Here is a 27014-nt window from a genome sequence, read left to right on the forward strand (position 1 = left end):
ATACCTACAAGAGATGCCGCAGCACAACTTACCAGAGTTGTATTTTGAAAAGATCTCTGCCCAGTTCTTGCCACCATCTGCCATCATATTGGCCACACGAACTCTTTGCCAAGCAAAGAGAGACTCTGGCATCACTAGCTTCAGCAGGGTCTTATTATATACACTGTTTGTGGTCTGTAGCAATATCAAACCACTGCTAAGAATATAAAAGTCATCCAGGGACTCCAGAAATCCTGCAGGAAAGACAAATACACAAATTATCATACATACGCATGGAATACTGAACCATCATTATTAGCACAGAGCTTTACACAATGCATTTTACAAACTATTACTTATTATCTTTCCTGATTTGCAGCAGCATCTCCTAGCTTTGGGTCACTTGTGTGGTAGCACCCCAACTGTTGCTTATAGAGGTGGCAGTGACCTCCCCGCTGGATCCAACCCTGAAATTTTGACTTTATGATTTGTGTGGGGGCCCAGTCATGGCCCACTGGAGTTTGACATTTGGAAAATAACTTCTTCCTGTATAATTAAGGCATCAACATTTGCTACTTTTCAAGGAAACTGTTTGTTGAGCTTGTTTTGATTCTTTGACCCTGACATAACAGGAAACTCATTAGCTGAAGATCTGATGTTATCTGTAAGAGTCAGGAAATCCGGTCTTTGCATAAAGATAAAAAAAAGATTGCTTGGTGTTTTCTGTTGTTGTGTGCCCTTAAAATCTTCCTTTGATGCAAGCCCATAAAAGGAGCTGTTTCAGTGAAATAAATCAGACTTCTCTTCGTCTCCACTCAGGCTTGAGTGTTCTTTCCTTTCTCAATCCTCACTCCCCGACTCAGGTATGTTCGTGTTGTGACGGCTGGACTGCCACAGATTTGGGATTAAAGAATATATCAAATCAAGAATGTCCTGTTTCTAAAAGGATAAACAGGATTGGACCCTAGTATTTTGCAGAACTTTTTAATTAAGGAAGGTATGAGCAGGGTTTATTATCGGACAGTTAAGACTATGGATGCTTTCACTTTCTTCTTTCTACTGATTTCAGTTGAAGGAATTTTTTTTATAAGTCTACATGGTTTTTCTAAATGGGAATCATCTCTATGTTAAAGAGTGGACATCGTTTTAAAACTAGGACCTTTTTCCTGGACGAAAGTTGGAGGCAACTGAGGAAAATCAGTGGAGACAGTCTTTTTGTTAGGCCTGTTTTGTGCTTTATGCTGGGATGAGGGTGGAAGAGACACATCTATAACAAGAAGAGAGGATATACTGTCATTGGTAAGTAACAGTAATGGACAAACAGTTAAAGAAATGACAGGAAAGGCTCCCAGTGAGAGAGTTAGAAGGGTCCAAAGTGATAAATTCCTCTGACGCATCTTCATGAATGGAATCAAGGGCCTTATAAAAGAGGTGCAAGGGAGCCAGCCAGTCCTTCCATCATGTGAGAACACAGCAGATGGCACCTTCTAATGAAAAGAGTCCTCACCAGGCACACAATGGACTGGTACCCGGATCTTGGTCTTCACAGCCTCTGTAACTTTGAGTGGTAAATATTTGTTATTTATAAATTACCCAGTTTAAGGCGCTATATTAGAATAGACTGAAATAGTCCCATACCTCTACCATAATCAGTTTGATCATTTTTGCCATGTCTGAGTACTGTCTAAAGTGTTTACTTAATATTTTAAATATATGCATTGTGAATGGCTCTTCAACATGTGTATTACAGTTAACATATTATAGTTTTGTTTAAGCCTCTTTTCAAACAAAATGTTTAGCCTTGTCACATACACCAATGTCTAAAGAACCAGGAGTGTAATGTTTTTATTTTCTCTCCAAATAAAACACATCGAAACAAATACATTTCTACTAATGTACAAAAATAATACACCCATGAACCACCAAATCATCTCACTAGCACTACGCATGCTACTCTACACCTACTCTACAGCTGGAATGGGAAGGGGTCACCTTGAGCTACAGAGTTTGGACCATGGATTGGGGATGAGAAGGCCTATGGCTGCACTATCAAATCTGGCAATTCTCCTTCTGCCTCTCTATTCCTATTTTCTTTCTTTTATAACCAGGGCTTAAGCCCATGCCATTAAGCTCTAGCAATCTAAATTTAATTTCTGGAAATTTCTGAGGAGGAATGTTATCCGATGAGAGGAGTGTCCATCTAACGTCAAGCTTCTCCACAAGGCGAATAAAATGTTAGGCTCTACAGAGGTCTATGGAAACTACAGACAGTTGTAATCTCCAGGTGGTACAAGGCTTGATGGCATCTTGGAATGAAATTTTAACCAGTAACATCTCTAGGAAGTCCCAGCCTGGACACACAGTATATAGCTTGTTGAAGTGTAGGACAGTTTTCTACAACCATTTATTTCTTGGGCTGGTTCACTTTTACCATGCTCAAACTGGAAAACCACATTTAGCAGGCTTGAGCAAGTTTTCTTTCCTCAGGGTAGAATGCTGCACTTCTGGTACAGTAAATCTGTGCACTCCTTACTGTAGCAGCCTCTCTGGACACAAGAGGGCAGGCATTGTTTAGCACATGTAAGTAAATCATGGCACTAATGTTGAAAGAGTATGCTGTCATTTCAGAGCAAGATATTTTATTAAAGAGACTGGAAGATAGAAAAAAATATAGGGTGTCCAGACTTCTGGAACAAAACACCTGAATCGGTCTGCAAAAAGTACTTTTGAGGCTAATTCTACATTTTAAGAGTTAAAAAAAAAAAAAGAAAAGGCCTACAAAGGGAACAAAGTCTTGACACAAGAAAAGCAAATATTCTTTGACTATGTAAAAGCATGTTCTTGCTCTTGTCTTTATTAGCAGCTTTGCAAGGGAAACCATTTGAGATCAGGAGAAAGTGACGTTCTCTTGTGTTTTGTGGATGCCAGCATGCAAATCATTCGTCATGGTAATCTTTTTTGCTGAATTTAACTGAAAATTAAAAGGTAACCCTTTTAATGAAACACATTTTAAAATTAAAGTTAATGAAGCATATGTTAAAACTCAAAAGTAAAGAGTAACCATTATCCTTAGATACCATTTATCGCCTAGTACAAGCCAGAAAGGTCGACTCTAATTACTCTGGTAAGTACATTTATAACATGCCCACTAGCATAACTGCCAGCATTAGCACTTCCAAAGCACATAAGTGCAGATCAAACACACCCCTGCCTTCTAGAAGAATAGACTCAGTGCTGACCAAGGACACAAAGAACTATAGCACCTCCCTCTAGTCTTTGGTTTTATTTTCCGAGTTTTGGTTACCTATGGTCAATTACAATTTGAAAATATTTAATCAAGAATTTCTAAGAATAAGGCAGTTAATAACGTCACAATGATATATTGTTATAATTTAAAAATTTGTATTATTTACTAGTATCTTACTGTGCCGAACTTATAAATTAAGCTTTGTTACAGTTATATTTGATCGTGGGAAAACATGCAGGGTTCAGTGTTATTATGTCTTACGCAACCACTGGAGTTTTGAGAATGCATCCTGCATCGATAAGGGAGAATTACTGTTCGGTTCAGGATCTGTTGCAGGGTCATGACTGTAAAAGTAGCTGCACTGCTTGTGTTTATCCCTCCTCTGTCCATACTCTATGCACTGTGACTTTGCAGCATCTACCATTGAGACGTTTTTAGTTCTGTGCCTCTTACATTCAGGCTACATTTTGGAACTTGCTGCAATTATAGAATCCGCCAGTTCTGAGCGGAGGCCTCAAGAGACTTGCACAGTCTGCTCAATGCCTGGTACAGCAAGCCTGCTCTAGCTTGATCTCTGAGATTGTAAACCATGTGAGGAAGGACCATTCACCTCAGCAAACCCCACACATGCTACAGAGTTTGTCCAAGTTCAGCAGTGCTGCCTTCCAACCCACAGATAAATCAGATGCACGAATACACTCCTCTGAGGTCCAGCAAGATCCACTTAGCTGACCCATGGTCTCAAAGTGAAGAACAATCAACATTGCTTTCAGCCTCAAAGTTTTGGGGCTGAATATCAAAATGTGATTTTTTTTTAATGGAGCCATACCTAACTGATACAATGATAGTAATTCAATTGTACAATATATTTTTTTGTTTGTTTTTGAGACAGGGTCTCACTATGTAGTTGAGACTGACCTGGAACTCACTATGTAGCCCAGGCTGGTCTCGAACTTGCAGCAATCCTCCTGCCTCAGCCTCCCGAGTGCTGGGATTACCTCCCTCTGCTCCCCTCTGTCTCCATCAGAACCCCTGCTCTGAGGTCTTGTCTGCAACCAGAAAATATCCTTACTCATTCCAAGAAAAGGAAGCCCATGGGCTCCTAGCCACCCCAGGATGCAAAGTCCTACAGCCCTCTCTTCTGTCTGCTCCACAACAGGCTTGGCCTTCCCATGCCTTACATAATGGTACTTAACCGCTTTCCAGCCTGCAACGGTCCTAACTGATAAAAATCCATTTCTACTTCTCCTTCCAGTGATTATTCTTCAATCAAGTAAGCAATAACTGACCACATGTCTACCTAGTGCCGAGTACAAATGTGGTCAGTGAAGGATTTGACTGCTGCATATTCAAGCCCCTTACTGTACAGCCAAAATATCCCACAGTATCCACATAAAGGAATTCTTAATTCTCTTTAAGGTTTCATATACAAGCAAAATGTAAATATAAAGAAAGTGGGTTTGTATTTAATCAGAATTTTGTTATTATCATCCACATCAAAGTGAAATGTGTTTTTCTTTTTTTGTAGCAGAGATCAAACTCAGGACCTTGTGCTTACAAGGCAGGTAGCAGCACCACTGAGCTAAATCCCTAGCCCTGAAATGTGTTTTTTATCAAAAGTAAATTATCTTAATTTCAACTATATGATTTATTTACTTTTTCCCTTCCTATTTTCCACAAAGCAGGTGAGCTTCATTAGAGAAGGGGCTTTTTCTGTCTTGTTAACTGGTGTTTATTCAACACCAAGGGTTGGATACACAGCAAGGGTTCAATAAATAATTCCGAAATCTGAGGGAAAAAAGAAGCCAATAGCAACTAAAATTCACTGTGCATCTCCTGCATATGAGTTACCTTGCTTAGAAGGATAGATGCTATCATTTGATCTTCATAAGAAGTGCTTAAAGGAGCTATTCAAATTATTTAAAGCCAATAAACAATGTGTCAGGAATAAGTGTGACTGAGTGCATGTCGTTCCCACTTTACACACACCTCACATGTGTGCTGGGAACAAATACGTAGTCATGCATACAGTAGCATGGTGTATTCAACACACATAATGGAACAGGTACATTTAGAAACAATTAATAACAGTGAATCAACAGGAGTTGCATGTTCAGACAGGGTGGAGTTGGGAGAACCACCTTGCAACCAGTTCATCAAGAAAAGTATGGAAAAGACGGTGAGATTTCTGCAAGAACAGAAGGAGGAAAGCACCTGGAGCAAGATGGGGAAAGATGATTAAAACAGATGTGACCTGGCAGAAGGCATCAGTGTCCTGGTTTGGTGCCAAAAGGGAGGTTAAAAACAAACAAAACACACACACACACACAAAGGACTTAAGAAAACAAAACTTGAGGGCTACAAAAATGTATAATCCTTTGGAATACAAGCCCTAGTTCTACTCTTGCTTCTTTTAACATGGTTTCAGTTAAAAAAATTTTTTTAAAGTAGACGTGGATTTTGGTCTGTACTCAACTTGTGGAATGTTTGACTGTATTTCACACTTATGACCAATGTCTTTAAGATCAAAGAGATAAAATTAAATTAATAAAAGTAATTATAGTGCATTAAAGATGTTCACAACATATGTTTATCAAATAGACAATTTATAACTCATGGAAAGAATCACATTGTGGACTAGGAAGATGTGACTGCATTTTCCTGGGGTTTTAGCTTTATTTTCTTTATCTTTTATTCTTTCAAGGGTACGAACTTCAAATAAGAAAAATCTGAAGGAAGTTTTTGCTACACAGTCCATAAGGGCTGCTACAGTTGCAAAGAATGGACTCTGGACCCGGGATGCTAGAATCACATAATGTGGCTCTTACAAGTGCCCCAGCCTTCAAATAAGGAATGTCTGTGGATGGCACTGCAGGATCTGAATTTTTAGCTAGCACCACAGGAAAAGTTGAGCGACATTTAAGTTGAGGAGATGTGTGTGTGTGGGAGAAGTGACAGGGTACCTGAGAACAATACAAAGCACTGTGGGAACACACATGCTTGTGGAAATACACCAAGTGCATTCCAGGGAGCTCCACTTACAGATAATTAAGCTTGAAGCTTAGCCTCACCAAGATCATCCCTACTGTAATACCCATTCAAAAGCACTGCATAGGTTCCAGTTTTTGTTCCCACGCAAGAGCTGCCATCCACCCGGGATGCCAAGAGGTCCTCTAAGTTCGTGGCTCTTTTAGCATGAAGCATTTAACTTAAATGCAAACTGAACCATCTCTGAAAAGATCATTGAAAACTTAAGAGTAAGATCCACCGCATTTGAATGCTGTCTTCATCCAGAGTTGTGTGACCTATTTAACTTCCCTAAACATGTTGCTTTCTTTGAGAGTGAAGAGAAAATATCCCTTTGTTAGGGTTTTGCAACAGTTAAATAACAAAAATACATGCCAAGTTTAGCGAGTGTTACAGAGGCAGACAAAAGGTAGAAGTATTATAAACACAGAGATTTTTGTTTTCCTTTTTCCTTTGTAACAACTGGAGCAGACATTTGTAGTTATTTATTTAAAATTTGCATATTCCTAATTCCTAAGAAAACAGCTCCTAGCCATGACATTTATTATCAGACTGGCTATAAAGGATTATATTTAAGATATAACTCCTGTGCTAATCACATAGATTTCCACTGGAAATGCCTTGTTAACTCGAATATCTTGCTTTAAATCAAAGATATAAAAGTGAGAGCATATGAATAGAAAACAATGAAGTTATAGTGGTAGCTGTGATCTTTTAGGCAGCCCTCATCCCCTCCTCTCCCTTTATTTTTCTCTCTCCTCCTTGTAGTTCCCCCATGTTCCCATCACAGTGAGTCACCCACAATCTGGCTGCCTATCTCTTTCCAGTGTGTTTTTCTTCCCTGTTATGGTTTGATATAGTTTATTCCCTAGGGGTTCATATTCTAGAAGCTTGGTCCCCAATACAGTGGTGTTGAAAGGTGGCAGGACTTTTAAGAGGTGGTACTTCGTTGGAGGTGATTGGGTCATGATTATTTTTGTGTACTCTTAATGTTGGTCTTGTGCAGTAGGTTCAATCTCCCAGGAATGGGTTATTTCCCACAGAGAAAGTTGAGTGAGTCTACAAGAGTGAGTCTGGCCCCTTCGGTTTCTTGCTTCTTCTCTCACCGTATGACCTCTCTCTTGCTTCTGCCACATGATGCATCTACCATGAGACCCTCACCAGAACCCCATCTTGGTGCTGCTGTATTCTTGCACCTCCAGAGGACTCCATTCTTTATAAAGCACCTAGTCATTTGCATTGTATTTGGTATTTTGTTAAAGCAATACAGAATATAGCATTCCCCCTTTCCTTCCTTCCTTTTTTCCTTTCCTCCTTCTTTCCAAAAACATTTAGTTAATCATTACAATGTGAAAATTTGAGTAAAAGCCAGGAAACTGCCTACTAATAAAAATTAAAACATTAATCCAGAATTATTTTAATGTCCATATTACAATAAAAAATTACTAGACAGTAAAAGAAACAGGATTGACACAGTAACAGGCTGAGGTGGGCACATAAGGGAGGAGAAAACCAGGTAAGACAAGATATACCCACTGACCAACTTTTACCCCAAGACCTCCCACTAGTCCACCTCTGCACCTGCTATTGTGGTTAAAAAGTTGTCGCTCCTGTGGTCAAAGAGCCAGATGACAAACTCACTGTACCCAGAGCAGGGGAAGTTCCCAGATGTGCATAGACACTCCTCAGGTAGACTGCTACATCTCAAATCTAATTAAACACAATGGCATCAGGAAGAAAACATGTGTAGAACCTCAAGCTGTATATAAAAGAGAGCTATCCATCACTCCGCACAGGGAATGGGAACAGCAAAATGAGAAACTAGAAAATCACACCACCCTGAAAATCTTGAGGTGTGTCTTCTCATTTACCATGAGCGTGCTAAGCCTCCACACATGTACCTTTGCTTTCAATAAACTTCTGCTTTTGCGATCTAACTTAAGGGCTAGCTTCTGATTCTTTGTTGGTGATGTAAAGAACCTGGAAAAGAGGGCCTAACAGACCCCTGGATAGTATAGCATGACCAAGAAAAATCACCAGAAACTGTCTCTGAGTAGGCCTGTACATTAGATTCAGCCAACCCAGGAAGATTTCAAAGCATTTTAGAAAGGGAAATATGGTTATTAAGAGTTACCAGAGAGGGAATCTCAACAGAGAAATGTAAACTAAAGAAAAAACAAGATAGAAATATTAGAGCTGAAAATTACAAGAAGTGAAAAGAAAAATTCATTGTATGGTTCAAAAGTAAATTTAAGATGGTAGAAGAAAGAAAGGATCAGTAAATGTAAAGACATATCAATGGAAATCATATGCTCTGAAGAATAGAGCAAAAGAGATTAAAGAAAAATGAACAAAGTCTGAAGGACCTGTGAGAAAATATTTACCATTTGAAAAATAAATAACTGGAGTTCCAGAAGGAGAGAACAGAGTACGGGGGATAGAAAAAGTTTACCTGCAGAAAAATCCTTGAATTTGATGAAAAATATTAATTTATAAATCTTATAAAATCAGCAAATCCCAAAGTAGAATATACACAAAGAAAACAAGAGTTATCAATCATGAAGCTAAGTACCTTATATATGATTAATGTGTGTATATATAAAACATTTATCATTTTAATTTGTTTAGAAGAAAATGTATGTTTAAATAAAATTATAGCACTATATTGGTAGGTGTATAATCTCTACGTATGTATGTATGTATCTGTCTATCTAATGTATCTATGTTTGACAACAATAGCACAAAGATTAGGAGGAACAATAAATAGGACTATTACTATTGCAAGATACCTGTACTTTTTAGTAGACATAATTATTAACCTTTTGTAAATTGTGATAACTTAAAGATGCATATTACAATCCCAACAGCAAGCAACAACAGAAATATGTAGCTAGAAAGCCAACTGAGGCATTAAAAGGCAGACTTTTTTTGGACTGTTGTGTTTTTAACACAAAAGACAGGAAAACAAAAAAAGGGAAACATGAATTTAAAAAAACCCACTAAATAGCAAAATGGCAGACTTAAGATTGTCAAGCATAATGATTATGAAGAAAAAGGAGAAGAAGAATGCAAGAAAGAGGAAGAGGAAGAAGGAGGAGGAGGGTAATTGTGGAATTTTACAGGCTATTTCATCAGTGGTAGAGATAGACTATAGTAATTTAATTAACTATTTATTGGTACTGGGGATCAAACTCAGGACCTTGTGTTTTCGAAGCAGGTGGTATCACCACTGAGCAAAACCCTTGGCCCGTAATTTAATTTTTTCATATTAAATTGTGCATTTTGGAAGCAAGTAGCCATAGAACACACACACACACACACACACACACACATTTTTGATGAGGGTGGGGCAGTGGAATTTATGTGAATATTAGGTAAAGTTATGAGATCAAACCATCCTAAGATGTTACCAATAAGGTCAAATCATCTTGCTTGTGATCCTCATTGTTTTCCTAAGACACCAGCATATGTGCCATTGACACACAGTGCTCACAAGGATCAGTTGTTCCTCCCCAGTCTGAATGGGGTGGGGTCAGAAAACTGGAGCCTGGCTCTTTCCATGTGGCATTTCCTGGATGCTCCAGGAAGTTTTATGCAGGAATGGGAATACTTTGTTAATCTAATTGGTTTGGGACAGTTTTGTGGGCAGTTTTCTGACTGCCCAAACAGAGGACTGTTTAACTGCTCTCTAATTACTTTGAGTTAAGACCAGAACTTTGCTCCATGTCAAGCTACATATCTCAGAATTGACGTGTGGCTTTAGTTTGAGCAACTTAAATTTGTGCATTTGTGACAGAATGTTGAGTTTACAAGGCTGAAGGCTCCCTCTCAACTTGCATAATTTGCTTTGAGAAGTAAGCTTATTATAATTTTTTATTGTTTAAAGCTGCATTCAACATCAAAATTACCTTAGGTAACTTCTGATAACTTCCATCTGTGGAGAAAACTAATAGTGGTTTTTAAAAATAACACCTTTCCCTCACCCCACAAAGAATGGCTGCTATCAAGAAATCACACAATAACAAATGTTGGCGGGGTTGTGGGGAGAAAGGAACCCTTCTCCATTGTTGGTGGGAGTGCAGACTGGTGCAACCACTATGGAAATCAATATGGAGATACCTCAAAGAGCTTGGACTGGAGGTTCCATTTGACCCAACCATCCCTTTGCTGGGTATCTTTCCAAGAGAACTAAAAGAATCATATCACAGAGAAGTATGCACACCCATGTTTATAGCAGCACAGTTTGTAATAGCTAAATCTTGAAAACAGCCCATTTGCCCATCCGTTGGAAACTGGATAACGAAGATGTGGTTTTTCTATAAAATGGAATATTACTCAGCCATAAAGAACGAGAAAATAGATTCATTCATAGGAAAATGGATACATATTGAAGATATACTCCTAAGTGAAATAAATAAGTCACACATGTGTAAATACCGAATAGTTTCCCTGGTGTGAATAATCTGCAATAATACATAAGATCCTAATAAGATTATTGATATTTAGAATGGGAAGAAAGGAGCTAAAGTTGTAGGGAAGGTGGGATGGGTAGGGGAAGGGTAATAAGGGAAAAAAAAATGTAAGATAATGAAAAGATGAAAATAAAGTGTTTGTAGATGGGGAGGGAGGAGGGGGTGAAGGGAGGGCAGGGATAAGGGGAAAAAATGAAAATCAAGACTTATCATGTAGAGGTACAAGATCCCAACAATGCATGTAACTGTACTGTATCCCTAAAATGTACCAATAAACTCAATTAAAGCTGAAAAAAAAATACCTTTCCATCTGGGCATGGTGGCATGTGCCTGTAATCCCAGCACTCAGAAGGCTGAGGCAGGAGGATCACTGTGGGTTTGAGACCAGCCTGGGCTACACAGTGAGTTCTAGGTCAGTCTCAACTAATAGTGAGACTCTGTCTCCACAAATGAACAAACAAATAAACAAAAAAAAAACCTTTCCTGAATAGACTTTAAAAATTAATATATTGAAAAATATGCCTGAAAACTTACTTCATTATTTTAGTTGCATCACTAAAGCACTTGACATAAAAAAGACCACCTATTTGCTGTGTACAAGAGAAAACACAAAAACAAGTAAGTTGAAAGCAAATAGAGAAAAAAATATGAGAAAATGAAAAAATTGAAATAAAGTGTTTATAAACGGGGAGGGGAAGAGGGGGTGAAGGGAGGGCAGAGACAAGGGGAAAAAATGAGAACCAAGACCTGTCATGTAAAGGTACAAGATCCCAATAATAAATGTAACTGTATTGTATAACTAAAATATACCAATAAACTCAATTAAAACAAAAAAAAAAAAAAAAAAGAAAGTAAATAGAGAAAGTACAAGAAGCAAACAATAAGCATAAGAACCATGAAGTGGCCATGTTAATACCAGTCAATATAGATGTTAAAACAAAGAGTTATACTACAGAAAAAGAACATTTTATTTTTAATGATAAAAGGTTCCACATATTTTAAAGGAATATATGATACTTATACAGATGCAGAATGACAGCTTCAAAATGCAGGAAGCAAAATATAGAAATAAAATGGGAAGTAGACAAGGACAGCAAGAGTGTAAACTTTCTTCTCTCAGTAGCTGACAGAACAGGAAGACAGGAAATCATTTATATAGAAGATTTATACACATGAATAATGAATTTGAGCTGATTGATATTTACAGAACGTCATACCCAGAAATTCAATCTATCTACCTGCAAATAGAATATTCACTAAGATGAACCCAAGCTGGGCCACAAAACAGGCCTCAAAAGTTAAAACTTTTGCAATTACATAGATCATGCTGTTTCATCACAATGGAATGGATTAGAAAATAAAATTACATTAGAAAACAATGACAGAAAGTCATCTGAAAAACCTCCAATTTTTCAGAAATTAAATAATACCCTTCAAAATAAACTGTATTAAAGAAACAATGTGAAAATATTGACAATACTTCTAAGTTGAATAAAAATAAAATATTAAAATTTGTCAAATAAAGTTTATAATTTAATTTTTTATAGAAAGTTCAAATCAGTTGTCTAAGCTTTCACTTTAAGAAGCTAAAAAGTACAAATTAAATGCAAAATAAATAGAAGAAAAAAAACAATAAAGATAAAAATGGAAATCAATGAAGAAAGAAAAAAATCATCAGAACCAAAAGCTCATTCTTGGCTAATACCTATAAAATTAATGTAGTTCTAGCTGAAATGGTCAAGAAAAAAGGACAGAGACAAACTTTACCATGAATGATAAAGAAGACAATTATAGGCACCCTCCCCTGCTGGTGCTGCTCCCACCATCTCCAGTGCCAGGAGGGCCTGCTCACCACACCCTCCCCTGCCGGCCCCTCTGCCACTATCTCCAGCACCAGCAGGGCCTGCTCGGCCATGCCCTCCCCTCCCAGCAATGCTGCCACCTTCAGTGCCAGGAAGGTAGCCGCACAGGCGCCCGTGAAACCCCACCCCCCACCCCACGTGCTTTCAGACCTCCTGATTGTGTTAGTCTTTAAACCTACTCTGTAGAGGCACAGGTAATCAAAAAGGGTATTTTCCGGTGCTCCTAACTTTGAACATCTTTAAAGAAGGGGTGGAGGAAAACTGTAGTAGAACTGAGTGGAGTTGAACCCTTCAGGAGGTTGGGGAAACTCAATCTGGGCCTTACAGTCTGAGGTCATTCTGCGTCATGGGGTTCTGCCACCAGGTAGCTGAGATCAGGGGACTTGGTTCTGCACATGGCAGTGCATGTTGTATATTATGACAGCAGTGATATAGGCTAAAAGAGGCCCTTCAAACTCATTTTTTTTCTTTTTTTCATTCCACTCTGCAAATTTTTTTTGTCCTCTTTCTCCAACTCAGTCTCTTGCTCCACCATATTATCCCTCATTTCCCTTTTTGTTGCTGCTCCTGTCCTAACTCAGATTTCTTCTTTTATCACTTGTTTTCTTTATGTTCTTTTCTTATGTCATCTACCTCACTCAAGGGTTATTATACTTCTATTCTGTTTATCCCTTTTGAATTTAACAGTTTCCTGAGAATTGTGTGGTAATTTTGTCTTCTGGCTTCATGGGAAACCTTCTCTAATTCTTTTACTTATCTACTCCTCTCATCCTAACTCTGTCTTAAGCCCCCATCCTAAATGGTAAATATCCTTATTGAAGAGTTTATTCACTGCAAACATATTTTGGATTGCTTCTTGATTTTAATTTAATTCACATGGTTTGAAGGTGATAGATTGATGACTACCACAAATGGTCAATTTGCAAATTGTGCTTGATCATATTGTGGTGCTGATTGTATCAAATAAAGGATTGTGATTGATTCAATGAACTGTTTTCTTTGAATGAACTTGCTTTCTTCGTTACTATGAAAATGAGAATGTCTATGAGTCATTAGAGACCCATGGGCTGAAGCCCAACTATATCAGGAAGATTTAAGTAATAACCTAAAGGTTAAACTAAGGACAACCCAATAATAATAGTAAAAATGAGAAAACACTTAAGCAAGATACAGGGACAGACTTTCAGTTCACCAATGGCAAACAGTGGGGCAAATGAGGATGAAAAGTCTGACAGTGAATCATCAGGACACAATGAACTCAAAGCACAGGGAATAACAAAACAGATCAATCAGGCTCTAGAGAAATTCAAAACAGAAGTAATTTCTCAGATAATCATAGAAATGATGAGCAAAATGAAAGTTGTAATTCGAAACTCTAGGACAGAAACTGAAAGGAAAATAGATGAGCTCAGGACCATGATAGAAGCCATGAATGCCCAGCATAAGAAAGAATTGGAAACGATAAATGCCCAATACAAGAAAGAAATGGAATCCATAGCACAGATTCAAAGAGATATCCAGGAGATTAAAAACTCCATTGAGAGTGTTTGCAACAGAATAAAAGAGTCCGAAGATAGAATCTCAGATATAGAAGATAAAATTGCAGTCAGTGACCATGAAAAGAGAGGTCTCTTAAAAACAGTAGGGGGTCATGAGAAATTTATCCAACAACTCTTAGACAATGCAAAGAAGAATAACATAAGACTGATAGGAATCCAAGAAGTAGCAGGAGAAAATGCAAATGACTTAAAAAAGCTGTTCACAGAATTAATGACAGAAAACTTCCCAGACAGAGGGGAAGAATTTGACATACAGATAAGTGAGGCAATATAGGACTCCAACTAGCATGATCAAAAAAAATCTACACTTAGACATATAATAATCAAGATCCAAGAAACCCAACAGAAGAACAAAATACTACAAGCAGTAAGAGATAAGAAAAAAATCACATGCAAAGGAAAGCCCATCAGAATCACAGCAGACTTTTCAACACAAATCCTTAGGTTAAGGAGAGCCTGGAATGAGACATTTCAAGTACTAAAAGCAAACAACCTCCAACCTAAATTGATGTATTCTGCAAAACTTTCTTTCAAAATGGATGGGGAAATAAGATACTTCCATGACAAAGAACACCTGAGGAACTTCATGAATACCACACCAGCACTACAAGGAATTCTAAACAATATCCTAGAAAAAGACAATGAAGGTAACAACACAATAAGACTCAACAGAGCCAATGAAATAGGCAAGGTAAGAAACTAAAAGAAGAAGGGGAAAAAACATGACAACAATAAGTTAGTACATATCAGTTATAACCATCAATATCAATGGCCTCAACTCACCAATCAAGAGAAACAGATTGGCAGAATGGATTAAGAAGCAAAATCTAATAATATGTTGTATAAAAAACACACCTAGTGCAAAAAGAAACCCATAGACTGAAAGTGAAAGGATGGAAAACCTTTTCATGCAACAGGAGCCCAGAAAAAAGCAGGGGTAGCAATCTTATTCACAGACAAAGTAAGTTTCAAACCTAAACTGATTAAAAGAGACAAAGAAGGCCACTACATCCTTGTGAAGGGAACAAGTCAAGAGGAAGATATAACAGAGAGCTGCCTCTGCTGCATGGCCCGGACTGAACTACGGGCCTCCTCTGGAGCCACACCGTTTCCAGTGGACGCCAGTGATTCTCTCTGACACAGCTCCAGGCGGCTCCAGGCGGGTGAGTTTTGCGTCATCAGCCTGGCATGGACTCAGAGCCACCTCTGCTGCGTGGCCCAGCCCAAACTATGGGCCTCCTCTGGAGCCATGCCATTTCCAGTGGGCGCCACTGATTGGCTCTGACACAGCGCCAGGAGGGTACCCCCCCGCTATTAGATCCCCTGATTGAGCCAGTCCTTGGACGCACTCTGCAGAGGCATGGGGTGCTATAAAGGGTGGTAATTGATCCTATTATGTTCCTGATTGCATCGATAGGCATAAAAGATAGGGATTGATTTGATAAGTTTTTTTCTCAATTATGAAAATAAGAATGTCTGTAAGTCATTAGAGAATCAAAGACTGGGATGCAATGATATCAGGAAGATTTAATGACCCAGAGATTGAATCAAGGGCAACCCAACAGCAAAAATAAAGATGAGAAAACACTTAAATAAGCCACAAAAACAGACTTCCAGTCCACCAATGGCAAACAGTAGGGCAAAGGAGGATGAAAAGTCTGATAGTGAACCTCCAGGACAATCAGATCTCACAGCACAGGAAGTAAAAAAACTGATCAATCAAGCTCTAGAAAAATTCAAAGCAGAAATTATTTCCCAGATAACCATACAGATGGTAAGTAAAATGAAAGAATGATTCGAGACTCCAGAACAGAAACTGACAAAAAAATAGATAAGCTTAGGAACATAATAGAAGCCATGAAGGCCCAGCATAAAAAAGAAATGGAAACAATGAACACCCAACATAGGAAAGAAATGGAATCCATTAAACAGATTCAAATGGATATCCAGATTAAAAACTCTATTGAAAGCATACACAACAGAATAAAAGATTGCAAGAATAGAATCTCAGATATAGAAGATAGGATAGCAGACAGTGACCATGAAAAGAGAGGTCTCTTAAAAACAGTAAGGGAGCATGAGAAATCGATCCAAGAACTCTTAGATGATGCAAAGAAGAATAACATAAGACTGATAGGTATCCATGAAATACCAGGAGAAAATGCAAATGATTTAAAAAAGCTGTTCAAAGAATTAATAACTGAAAACTTCCCAAACAGAGGGGAAGAATTACACATACAGATAAGCGAGGCATATAGGACACCAACTAGTCACGATAAAAAAAAAATCTACACCTAGACATATAATAATCAAAATCCCAGAAACCCACCAGAAGAACAAAATACTACAATCAGTAAGAGAAAAGAAACAAATCATATGCAAAGGAAAGTCCATCAGAATTACAGCAGACTTTTCAACACAAACCCTCAGGTCAAGGAGAGCCTGGAGTGAGGTATTTCAAGTCCTAAAAGAAAACAACCTACAACCAAGACTGATGTATCCTGCAAAACTCTCTATCAAAATGGACAGAAAAATAAGATACTTCCATGACAAAGAACACTTGAGAAACTTTATGAATACTAAACCAGCACTACAAAGAATTTTAAACAATATCTTAGAGAAAGACAATGAAGATCACAACACCAGGAGGCCCAACAGAGCAAATCAAATAGCCAAGGCAAGAAACTAAAAAGAGAGGACAAAAAATAAAACAAGTCAACAAAAGGACAATAATATGACAATAATAAGTCAGTACATGCCAGTTATCACTATCAATGTCAATGGCCTCAATTCACCAATCAAGAGAAACAGATTGGCAGAATGGATTAATAAGCAAAATCCAACAATATGTTGTATGCAAGAAACACACATAGTGCAAAAAGAAGCCCATAGACTGAAAGTGAAAGGATGGAAAACAATTCTCCATGTGACAGGAGCACAGAAAAAAGCAGGGGTAGCAATCTTATTCACAGACAAAGCAAACTTCAAACCAAAACTGATTAAGAGAGACCAAGAAGGCCACTACATCCTTGTAAAGGGAACAATCCAAGAGGAAGAAATGACAATCATAAACATATATGCACCAAATATAAATGCCCCCAACTATATAAAACAAATATTAAGTAACATGAAAAACTAAATAACCACTAATACAATCGTAGTGGGGGATCTGAATACCCCACTATCACAAATAGACAGATCATCTAGGCAAAAAAATCAACAATGAAATACTAGAACTGAACCAAGCTTCTGAATGTATGGACTTATTAGACATCTATAGAGTGTTCCACCCCACAAAATCAGAACATACATTCTTTTCAGCTGCATATGGGTCATTCTCCAAGATAGATCACATACTAGCTCACAAAACAGGTTTGAATAAATGCAAAAGAATTTAAATTATTCCCTATATATTATCAGATCACAGTGCAGTAAAGCTGGAGATCAACAGCATAAGAAACCATAGGAACTTCACAAACACATGGAAACTGAATAACACTCTCCTGAACAATCAATGGATCATAGAGGAAATTAAAGATGAAATCAGACAGTTTTTACAAATAAACGAAAATGCCAATACAACATAAAGCAATCTATGGGACACAATGAAAGCAGTTCTACGTGGAAAATTCATAGCACTGAATGCCCACATTAGGAAAACAGAGCAAGCTCAAATAAACAACCTAACAATGCTCTTAGACTCCTAGAAAAACAAGAGCAGGAAAAACCCCAAGCTCAAACAAGAGAGTAAATTATAAAGATTAGAGCAGAAATCAATGCAGTGGAAACTAAGAAAATGATACAAAAAATAAATGAATCGAAGAGTTGGTTTTTTGAAAGAATAAATAAAATTGATAAACCTTTAGCAAACCTTATCAAAAAAAGGAAAGAAAAGGCTCAGATTCATGCAATCAGGAATGAAAAAGGTGAAGTCACAACAGATCCCACAGAAATACAGAGGATCATTAATACATACTATGAGAACTTGTACTCTAATAAAATGGAAAACACAGAAGAAATTGACAGATTTCTAAATACTTATGAATTACCAAAGTTGAACGAAGAAGATAAAAACATTTTATACAACCCAATCACAATCAGTGAAATTGAAAATGTAATTAAAAACTTACCAACAAAGAAAAGCCCAGGTCCTGATGGATTCACTGCTGAATTTTACAAGACATTTAGAGAAGATCTACTGCCATTACTCTTCAGACTTTTCAATGAAATTGAAAGAGAAGCAATACTTCCAAATGCATTCCTGGAAGCAAATATCTCTTTGATTCCCAAACCTGGGAAAGATGTAACTAAAAAAGAGAACTACAGGCCAATCTCCTTAATGAATATAGATGCAAAAATCCTCAATAAGATACTAGCAAAGAGAATACAGAGAATCATCAAGAAGATCATACATCCTGGCCAAGTCGGATTTATTCCAGGGATGCAAGGATGGTTCAACATACGTAAATCAATAAATTTAATACACTATATTAACAAAGTCAAGGTCAAGAACCACATAATCCTTTTGATAGATGCAGAAAAAGCATTTGACAAAATTCAACACCCATTCATAATAAAAACTTTGCAAAAAATTGGAATAGATGGTCAATGTCTCAACTTAATAAAGGCTATCTATGAAAAACCAACAGCCAACATCATATTAAATAGCCAAAAACTGAAAACCTTCATGTTAAAATCAGGAACAAGACAAGGATGCCCACTATCACCACTCCTCTTCGATATAGTTCTGGAAACATTAGCCATAGCAATTAGACAAGAGAAAGAAATTAAAGCAATAAAGATAGGTAAGGAAGAAGTTAAAGTGTCATTATTTGCTGATGATATGATACTATACATTGAAGACCCAAAAAACTCCACCAAAAGACTTCTTGACTTAATTGACACTTTTAGCAGAATAGCTGGATACAAGGTCAACAACCAAAAACCAATAGCCTTCTTGTACACAAACAGCAGACTCACTGAGAAAGAAATTAGGGAAACAATTCCTTTCACAATAGCACGCCAAAAAATGAAGTATCTGGGAATCAATTTAACAAAAGAAGCAAAAGACCTCTACACTGAAAACTACAGCACTGAAAAAAGAGATCGAGGAGGATATAAGAAAATGGAAAGCTATCCCCTGCTCCTGTGTAGGAAGAATCAACATAGTGAAAATGGCTATACTACCAAAACTGCTATACAGATTCAATACAATACCAATTGAAATCCCAACACAATACTTCACAGAACTAGAAAGAGGAATCCAAAAATTCATTTGGAACCATAAGAGACCTAGAATAGCAAAAGCCATCCTAGTCAATAGACACACGGCAGCGGGTAGAACAATTCCCAATTAGAAACTATACTACAAAGCCACTGTGATAAAAACAGCACAGTACTGGCAAAGAAACAGACCCGAGGATCAGTAGAACAGATTGGAAGACACAAAAACAACTCCAGATGCACTCAGCTAACTCATCTTTGACAATGGAGCTGACTGTTCCCACTGGAGGAAAGATAGCCTCTTAAATAAATGGTGTTGGAAAAACTGGATTTCAACCTGCAAAAGATTAAAACTAGACCCTTATCTGTCACCATGCACTAAATTAAAATCCAAGTGGATTAAAGACCTAAATATAAAAAAAGAAGCACTAAATTTGCTGGAAGATAAGTTAGGCAGAACTCTGGAAGACATTGGCATAGGAAAAGACTTTATGAACAAATCCTCAGTAGCACGGGAACTAGCAGAAAGAATCAACAATTGGGATCTCATCTTATTAAAAAGCTTCTATACTGCAAAAGAAACCATCAACAGAACTAAGAGACAACCTACAGTGTGGGAAAAAATTTTTACCAGTTGCTCCTCAAAGGACTATTATCTAAAATACATAAAGAACTCAAAACAACCAGCACCCCAAATATAAAGACCCAATTCTAAAATGGGCATCTGAAATGAACAGACATTTCTCAGACAAAGAAATAAAAGCAGCAAGGAAATATATGAAAAAATGTTCCATATCACTGGTCATTCGAGAGATGCAGATGAAAACAACTCTGAGATTCCACCTCACCCACAGAGAATGGCTGCTATCAAGAAATCAACCAATAACTAATGTTGGCGGCATTGTGGGGAGAAAGGAACCCTTCAACATTGTTGGTGGGAGTGCAGACTGGTGCAACCACCATGGAAGTCAATATGGAGATACCTCAAAGAAATAGGATTAGAGGTTCCATTTGACCCAGCCATCCCTCTGCTGGGTATCTTTCCAAAAGAATTTAAAGAATAATATCACAGTGATATATGCACACCCATGTTCATAGCAGCACAGTTTGTAATAGCTAAAACTTGGAAACAGCCCATCTGCCCATTAGTTGGAAACTGGATGATGAAGGTGTGTTTTTTCTATAAAATGGAATACTACTCAGCCATAAAGAATGAGAAAGTAGATTCATTCATAGGTAAATGGGTACATTTTGAGGATATACTCCTAAGTGAAATAAATAAGTCACACATATGCAAATACCAAATAGTTTCTCTGGTGTGAAAAACTAAAATAATACTCAAGATCCTAATGGGGCAATTAGCAATGTGAAATAGGAAGAAAAGGACCAAAGGTGTAGGGACAGTGAGAAGGATAGGGAAAGGGGAATAAGGGAAAAGGAAAAAAATATGAGAAAATGTAAAAATGGAATTAAAGTGTTTGAAGGTGGGGAGGGGAGGTGGGGGTGAAGGGAGGGGGGGGACAAGGGGGAAAAATGAGAACCAAGACCTGTCATGTAAAGGTACAAGATCCCAGTAATGAATGTAACTGTACGGTCTACCTAAAATGTACCAATAAATTCAATTTAAAAAAGAGGAAGATAAAACAAATAATTCATTTTCAATCTATTGAGTATGTTAGAAAGTACATATGCTCCTTTTCTTTTTTCTTTTTTTTTCTTTTTTCTTTTTTCTTTTTCTTTCCCTGGTGCTGGGGATTAAACTCAGCACATTGCTCTGGCTAGGCAGATGCAGCACTACTGAGCTAAATCTCAGGCTTTACATTTCATATTTTTAAAATTTATCAACACATTAATCTTTGTCTCTATATGTTGGGCTACCAAATGGATGAGTTATTTTGGTTCTCTTTTTCTTTGCTTTTTTATTTGAGAATTTATGAAATCTGTATATATGAGTAGTATTAAAAGTATTAAGGTCCATCCGTCATTCTCCTCTCTCATCTCTGCCTTCTGCAAACTTCCTTTTCTGTCACTACCGCTTGTTTGGTTGGAAATTTGTTAAGACAAATTTTGTTATGCTATCCATAGATTTTTGTACCTATTTTCTACTGATAAAAAATATTAAATTTTAAGTATATTTTATAACTATACTTAAATAAATGGATAATAAATCATTAATATCATTCAGTATCTGGTACATATTACAAAATCTCCAACTGCCTCAAAGATATTTGTTTTTCTCAAATCACAAACATTCCACACATCACTGCACTGTTTTATTATACCAAAGTATATATTGTATTGTAGAAAATATGCATTGTGTAAATGTGTGTGGGGGTATGTTTTACACATATGTGTGCACTATTAAATGAGAAACATGGTCATGAATGTGGTAGGACTTTGCACATTTGGCATATTGATAGTTTCTCTGGCAACCTTATGATTTCTCTAAATTAGATGCTTGATTTAATACATAGTCATTTGTTTGGGAAGAATATTACGTATGTATTGATGTTAAATTCTACCATTATGCTTATAAAAATATAAAAATAAGTATGGGATATAATAAAAAAGAAACAGAAAAATCAGATCTTAAAAATGTGAATTCTTAGTTGTTTTTGGATTTCAAATATAAGTATATTTCTTTTCTGTGGGAAGTTGTGTTAGAAAATGTAAGTGATACAATCAATAAGCATATGATATCAAATTAATAAAACCAAGGAGTTTATAAATCATAAAATTTTGAGGACAGTTTCTCAACTATAATATGTAACTTTGTTTTATTTGTAAATATAATATTTCAAAAATATTATATGAAAAGAAAATGAGAAAGAACATATAATGTTTGAAGATCATATCAAACTAATAATGTATTTGGATTATCAGTCTGTGTTGCATAAATTTTTGTTTATTTCATATCCTTTTTTTGCTGTCATATATATGTATATCTGAAATTTTTATTTAGTATCTTCATTTCTTGTTGTCATGTATGTTTGCAATCTTTAATAAAAAAGAAGATGATTATGAATCCTAGGGACAATAGAAGATTAAGAAAAATTAAATAATTTTATGTTAAAATACAAAACATAACAGACTAATTGGGAAGATTTCTAGAAAGACATAAGTTTTCAAAACTGATCTAAGAACTAGAAAACTATAGATCCTGTATTAATTACATTTCTAATTAAGAACTTTCCAACAAATAAAACTCCCATGTCCAGAAAGCTTCACTGGTGATTTCTATTAAGCACTTAAGGAAGAAAATAAACTTGGTGCAGTGGTATATGCCTGTAATCCCAGCTACACATGAGGCTGAAGTGGAAGGATCACAAGTTTAAGGCCAGCCTGAGCAACTTAGTGAGATCTTGTCTCAAAACAAAACAGTGCTGAATATATAGCTCAGTAGTAGGCTTTCCTACCATGCCTATTGTGAATAAGACCCCAAGTTCAATTCCCGGCACTACAGAACAAAATAGAATAAGAAACAAAGTGAGTAGTAATACCAATCCTCTATAAATTCTTTCAGAAAACTTAAGAGGAAGAAATATTTCCATATTCAGGATATAAACTTATACTAATACCAAAAGGAAAAAAACTATAGACCAGTATGTAGATGAAAAAAATCCTTAACAAAATATTAGTAAATGGAATCACAAAAATAAATATAAAAGAATAATATCATGACAAAGTGAGGGTTAACCCAGGCATGCCAAATTAAATACATATTTGAAAATCAGTCAATTCAACTGTACATATTAATAGAGAAAATCATGTGTTCCTTTCAATAAATGTGGAGAAAGAATCTGGCAAAATACAGAAACCACTTATTAATAAAAATGTTAAGCAAAGGAGGGTGAGAGTGGGCTTTTCTTGACATATAAAGGGCATCCACAAGAAGCCTACAGCTAATATCATTCTGAAAGCTGATTAAAGCTGAGACTGAACCCTTTTCTCCTAAGGTCGGAGTAAGGCAATGAGTCCCAAGCTGGCCACTTAAAGTTTATATCCTCCTGAAAGTCTTAACCATTGCAACCATAGAACAAAGTCATCAAAGCTTTTTCAAAGACAGGAAAGAAAAAAAGCTTTCTTCATTCAGATGTGACATTAGTGTACACATAAAAAATCCCAAGGAATCTGCAAAAAAGCTACTAGAATGAATAAATTAATTTAACAAAGTCTCAAGAAATAATACACAAAACTCATCTTTCTACACGGTGGTGGTCTTTCAATTTCCATAAGTCCTTTGATACTATCTTCTTTAAAAGATGGATCTTTTTATTATTTTTCCTTGAATGTGGTTTGATCATAAAACTTTGGAATACTCATAATATTTGTGACATTTTTGAAGCATATACAGTATTCAGTAATATTATTACCGCACCTATATTGAACAGGCCCTCCCGACTACAGTAGTATTATAAGCCTACACATCATTCATTCATTGACATAGCAAAAATGCACTAAGTGCTATGTGCCACACCCTAGGTTAAGTGCTGCAAATATTGCAATGCATAGGAGAAATGGAGCACAGCCCTCAGGAAAACACTTGAGTACAGGATCTGTACTGCTCTTTGCTTCTCCTGCAGAGCCTGGGAAAGCATCCTGCAGTTGCTGAAGTGAATTTAGATACATCCGTTTACATTTGCAGAGTGTCTTCTACTTGACAATTCTATTACCCTAGTTGATGCTATTCTATGAAATAAAATTATGAGAGCTATATTTCTCCCAAAGGCACTGTAAAAGTCAAAGTGCACACTGACCACAAGTCATGTCTTCACACTTCCAAGTTAACTCTGAGTCACCAAAGTTTTATCTTGACAAAGTACCCAGACGGTCCTCTAAATTTATTTACCTGGGTAACTGCTGAAAGACAGGCGGCTACTGCTGGTGTCTTTATCTTTGATGTTGAAGTCCCAGTGTTTATATATCCTGAGCATGGCTGCATATGTATACCAGCTTGAGTGAGCAAAATAGATGTTCTCAAATCCAGGAAGAACCTATAGCCAGAATTATAGTAAATGACACAGAGGTCTAGAGACATTAAATGACTGACTTCAATATTAAATGAAGGAAGCACTGGGTTAATTCAGGTTTTTTGGCATCTTTCTTAATGGAAAATATGGGGTCCAACATTAACCTTAATGTGCACAAAATAGACTCTGTTCTGCCATCCATCATGGAAGATTCTGAAAGGTGAGAGTGACAGGTGTGCACAGCACAAGAGGAACGATAGGAGAAACACAGGTGACACCGTGTGCTTCCAGTTCCCTCTATCAAAGTTTGTTCCAGGTCTTCACTTCAACCATACTTGAACCCCTGAGCTGACACAGCCAGAGCCAGGGATGATGAGGTGTTGCCATACCTGGGTGACATATACAAGGACTCTATGCACCAGGAAAAAGAGAGGAGCTACTATGAGTATCTTACCTTAATAAGGGCAGAGCAATGCCCCATGTCCCATCTCTTAAAGAACTTCATGCTGGTGTCTTTTGTGGAAGAGAAAGAGGGAATCAGGTCCAGCAGATCTCCAATTGCATTCAGGAATTGCATCTGAAACATGGTCATGGGCTGGGAAAGGACACAGACTGTAGTAAGTGCTGCTTTGTGACACAGGTCATTTTCTAGCTTTTCTCTTGTTAAGGTCCCAGTAAATTTTTTTTCCTGTGAAGAATCTTTACTCAAACAGATTTACTGGATTTTATTGTAACTTACAAAATAATTTTTATAGCTTTTTATCATTTAGAAGAGATGCCTCAATACATTTTGATAATCACAGATGCTGGAAGTGGCTCCTTAGAGAAGAAAGCAGACCTTTCTGCTTGCACTTCTCTACAGCAGAGTTTTTTTCAACCTTGACACTATTGATATTTTGAGCCAAATAATTCTCTTTTTTTCGGGGGGGGGGGCACTGTGCACTGTGAGGTGTTTAACAGCATCCTTGGCCTCCACTCCATTGACATCAGTACCAAACTTCTAGTTCTGACAACTAAAACTATTTCCTCCAGACACTGCTGGGGAAATCACCTTGGCAAGAACATTCTACAGCAAAATACTCAAGTAGGATGCTTCTGAATTTGATTGTGTGCATTATCCCTGATGCGACTATCAGATGATATCCAAATGTGAACTTGGTACTAACTGGAGAGCTCACTCTAGTAAGATGCAATCCATCAGAGTATCCTAGAGCTGGGAGTCTATAAGTTGATTTTTAGTAGAGGTACTGGGAGGACTATTACAAATGATATTTTAACCAATAAAACAAACCAACAAATAAAAGCAAAAAGCCTTACCCAACAACTTATATAAATATTATCTTGGCTTTCAAGTAATACATTCATATTCAAGATTTTAAAAATTATAGTAAGGCATTTAGTGGGTAGCCCTCTCTTCCTCTTGCTCTGCATTTGCCTGGTCCTTCTCCATTTTATCATTTTTTCCCCCATTAAGTTTATGGGTACATTTAAGGTATACAGTACAGTTACGTTCATCATTGGTCTTGTGCCTTTACATGATGTATCTTGGTTATTATTTTTCCCCATTCCCCTGCCCTCCCTTCACCCCCTTCCATTTTACCATTTTTTACTAATTTCTTATGTACATTTCTAGAACTTCTAAAATGCCATATGCACTTTTAAAGACAAATATCACTGTGAAGTTTTATGTACATGGATTTCATGGACAAGAATGTCTCCAATCTGAGTGGAATTGCTAGGCTGCAGAATACATATGATTTTTAAATATTACATGTAATACTTATCTCTTTTCCAATGAAATTGTAATGATTTACTCTCTTCAGCAATGATTGAAGTTTCCATATTCTGCTGTGTAATAGGATCTCTTTGATGTTCTAATAAGCATTTCCTTGAAATTAAAATTTTCTTCATATTCATGGGCCACTGTACATAACATTCCTGTTAATATTTTTGTTCATTTTTCTATTGAGTATTTTCTATTTTTAAAATGTGTTAGGATTCTGTATGCATTTTTTAAAAACCTTGTTATTTAAATATACTGGAAGTATACTCACTAGGTTTGTAGCTTATCTTTTCATTTTCTATATGGTATCTTTTGGTAAAACATGAATCCTTCATTGTTATTAACTGAATTTATTAATTTTCTTTTTTCATGCTTAGTGTTTTTATGTTTTAAGAAATTGTTTACACTGTCACATTCTCCTTGAGAATGAGCAAAGTTACTAGGTTCTCATCACTTTGAGGGTCTTGCAGAGAACAAGACAGGAAAACCCATACTTTTTAAAGGAGGGTAAAAATCTTTTCCTACTTATATTTCAAGTTTGAAAACCACAGGGTCTTTACTTCATTTTTTTTCCTGTGTTGAAAATCATTTGGCATAATCACTTAGTTGCTTTATTTTTCTACATCTATCCATCCATCCAAGTTTCTCTACCAAACTTCAAAAATACCAATACCTACACTATTATTAAAGTAAGATTCTGCATACAGTTTAAGAGGGTTTTTGTTTGTCGAGTTGGTTTGCGTTGATGCTGCTGTTTGTTTTTATGGGTGGTGGTTCTTGTCCCTGGGTCTCTCTCTCTAAAGATGTTAGACAACAACTGTTTCAGGGTTGCTGGAAATAACAGCTCTTTAAGGAGGGGATACCATCAATCCATTCAACAGTTTTATTTATA

General features: G+C 36.7%; 1 protein-coding gene across 1 annotated transcript in view; it reads right to left on the bottom strand.

The window, feature by feature from the left end:
• Positions 1-27014, bottom strand: part of Plbd1 (phospholipase B domain containing 1) — a 63540-nt gene that overhangs the window by 8579 nt on the left and 27947 nt on the right. The window contains exons 5-7 of the mRNA XM_010638439.2: positions 24794-24934; positions 24219-24363; positions 33-233 (exon numbers count right to left, since the gene is read on the bottom strand). Coding sequence (XP_010636741.1) covers positions 33-233; positions 24219-24363; positions 24794-24934 — 487 coding nt within the window. The remainder of the gene's footprint in view (positions 1-32; positions 234-24218; positions 24364-24793; positions 24935-27014) is intronic.

This window comes from Fukomys damarensis, unplaced genomic scaffold (genome assembly GCF_012274545.1).
Source record: "Fukomys damarensis isolate Sample0158 unplaced genomic scaffold, DMR_v1.0_HiC HiC_scaffold_19, whole genome shotgun sequence".
Lineage (NCBI taxonomy): Eukaryota > Metazoa > Chordata > Mammalia > Rodentia > Bathyergidae > Fukomys > Fukomys damarensis.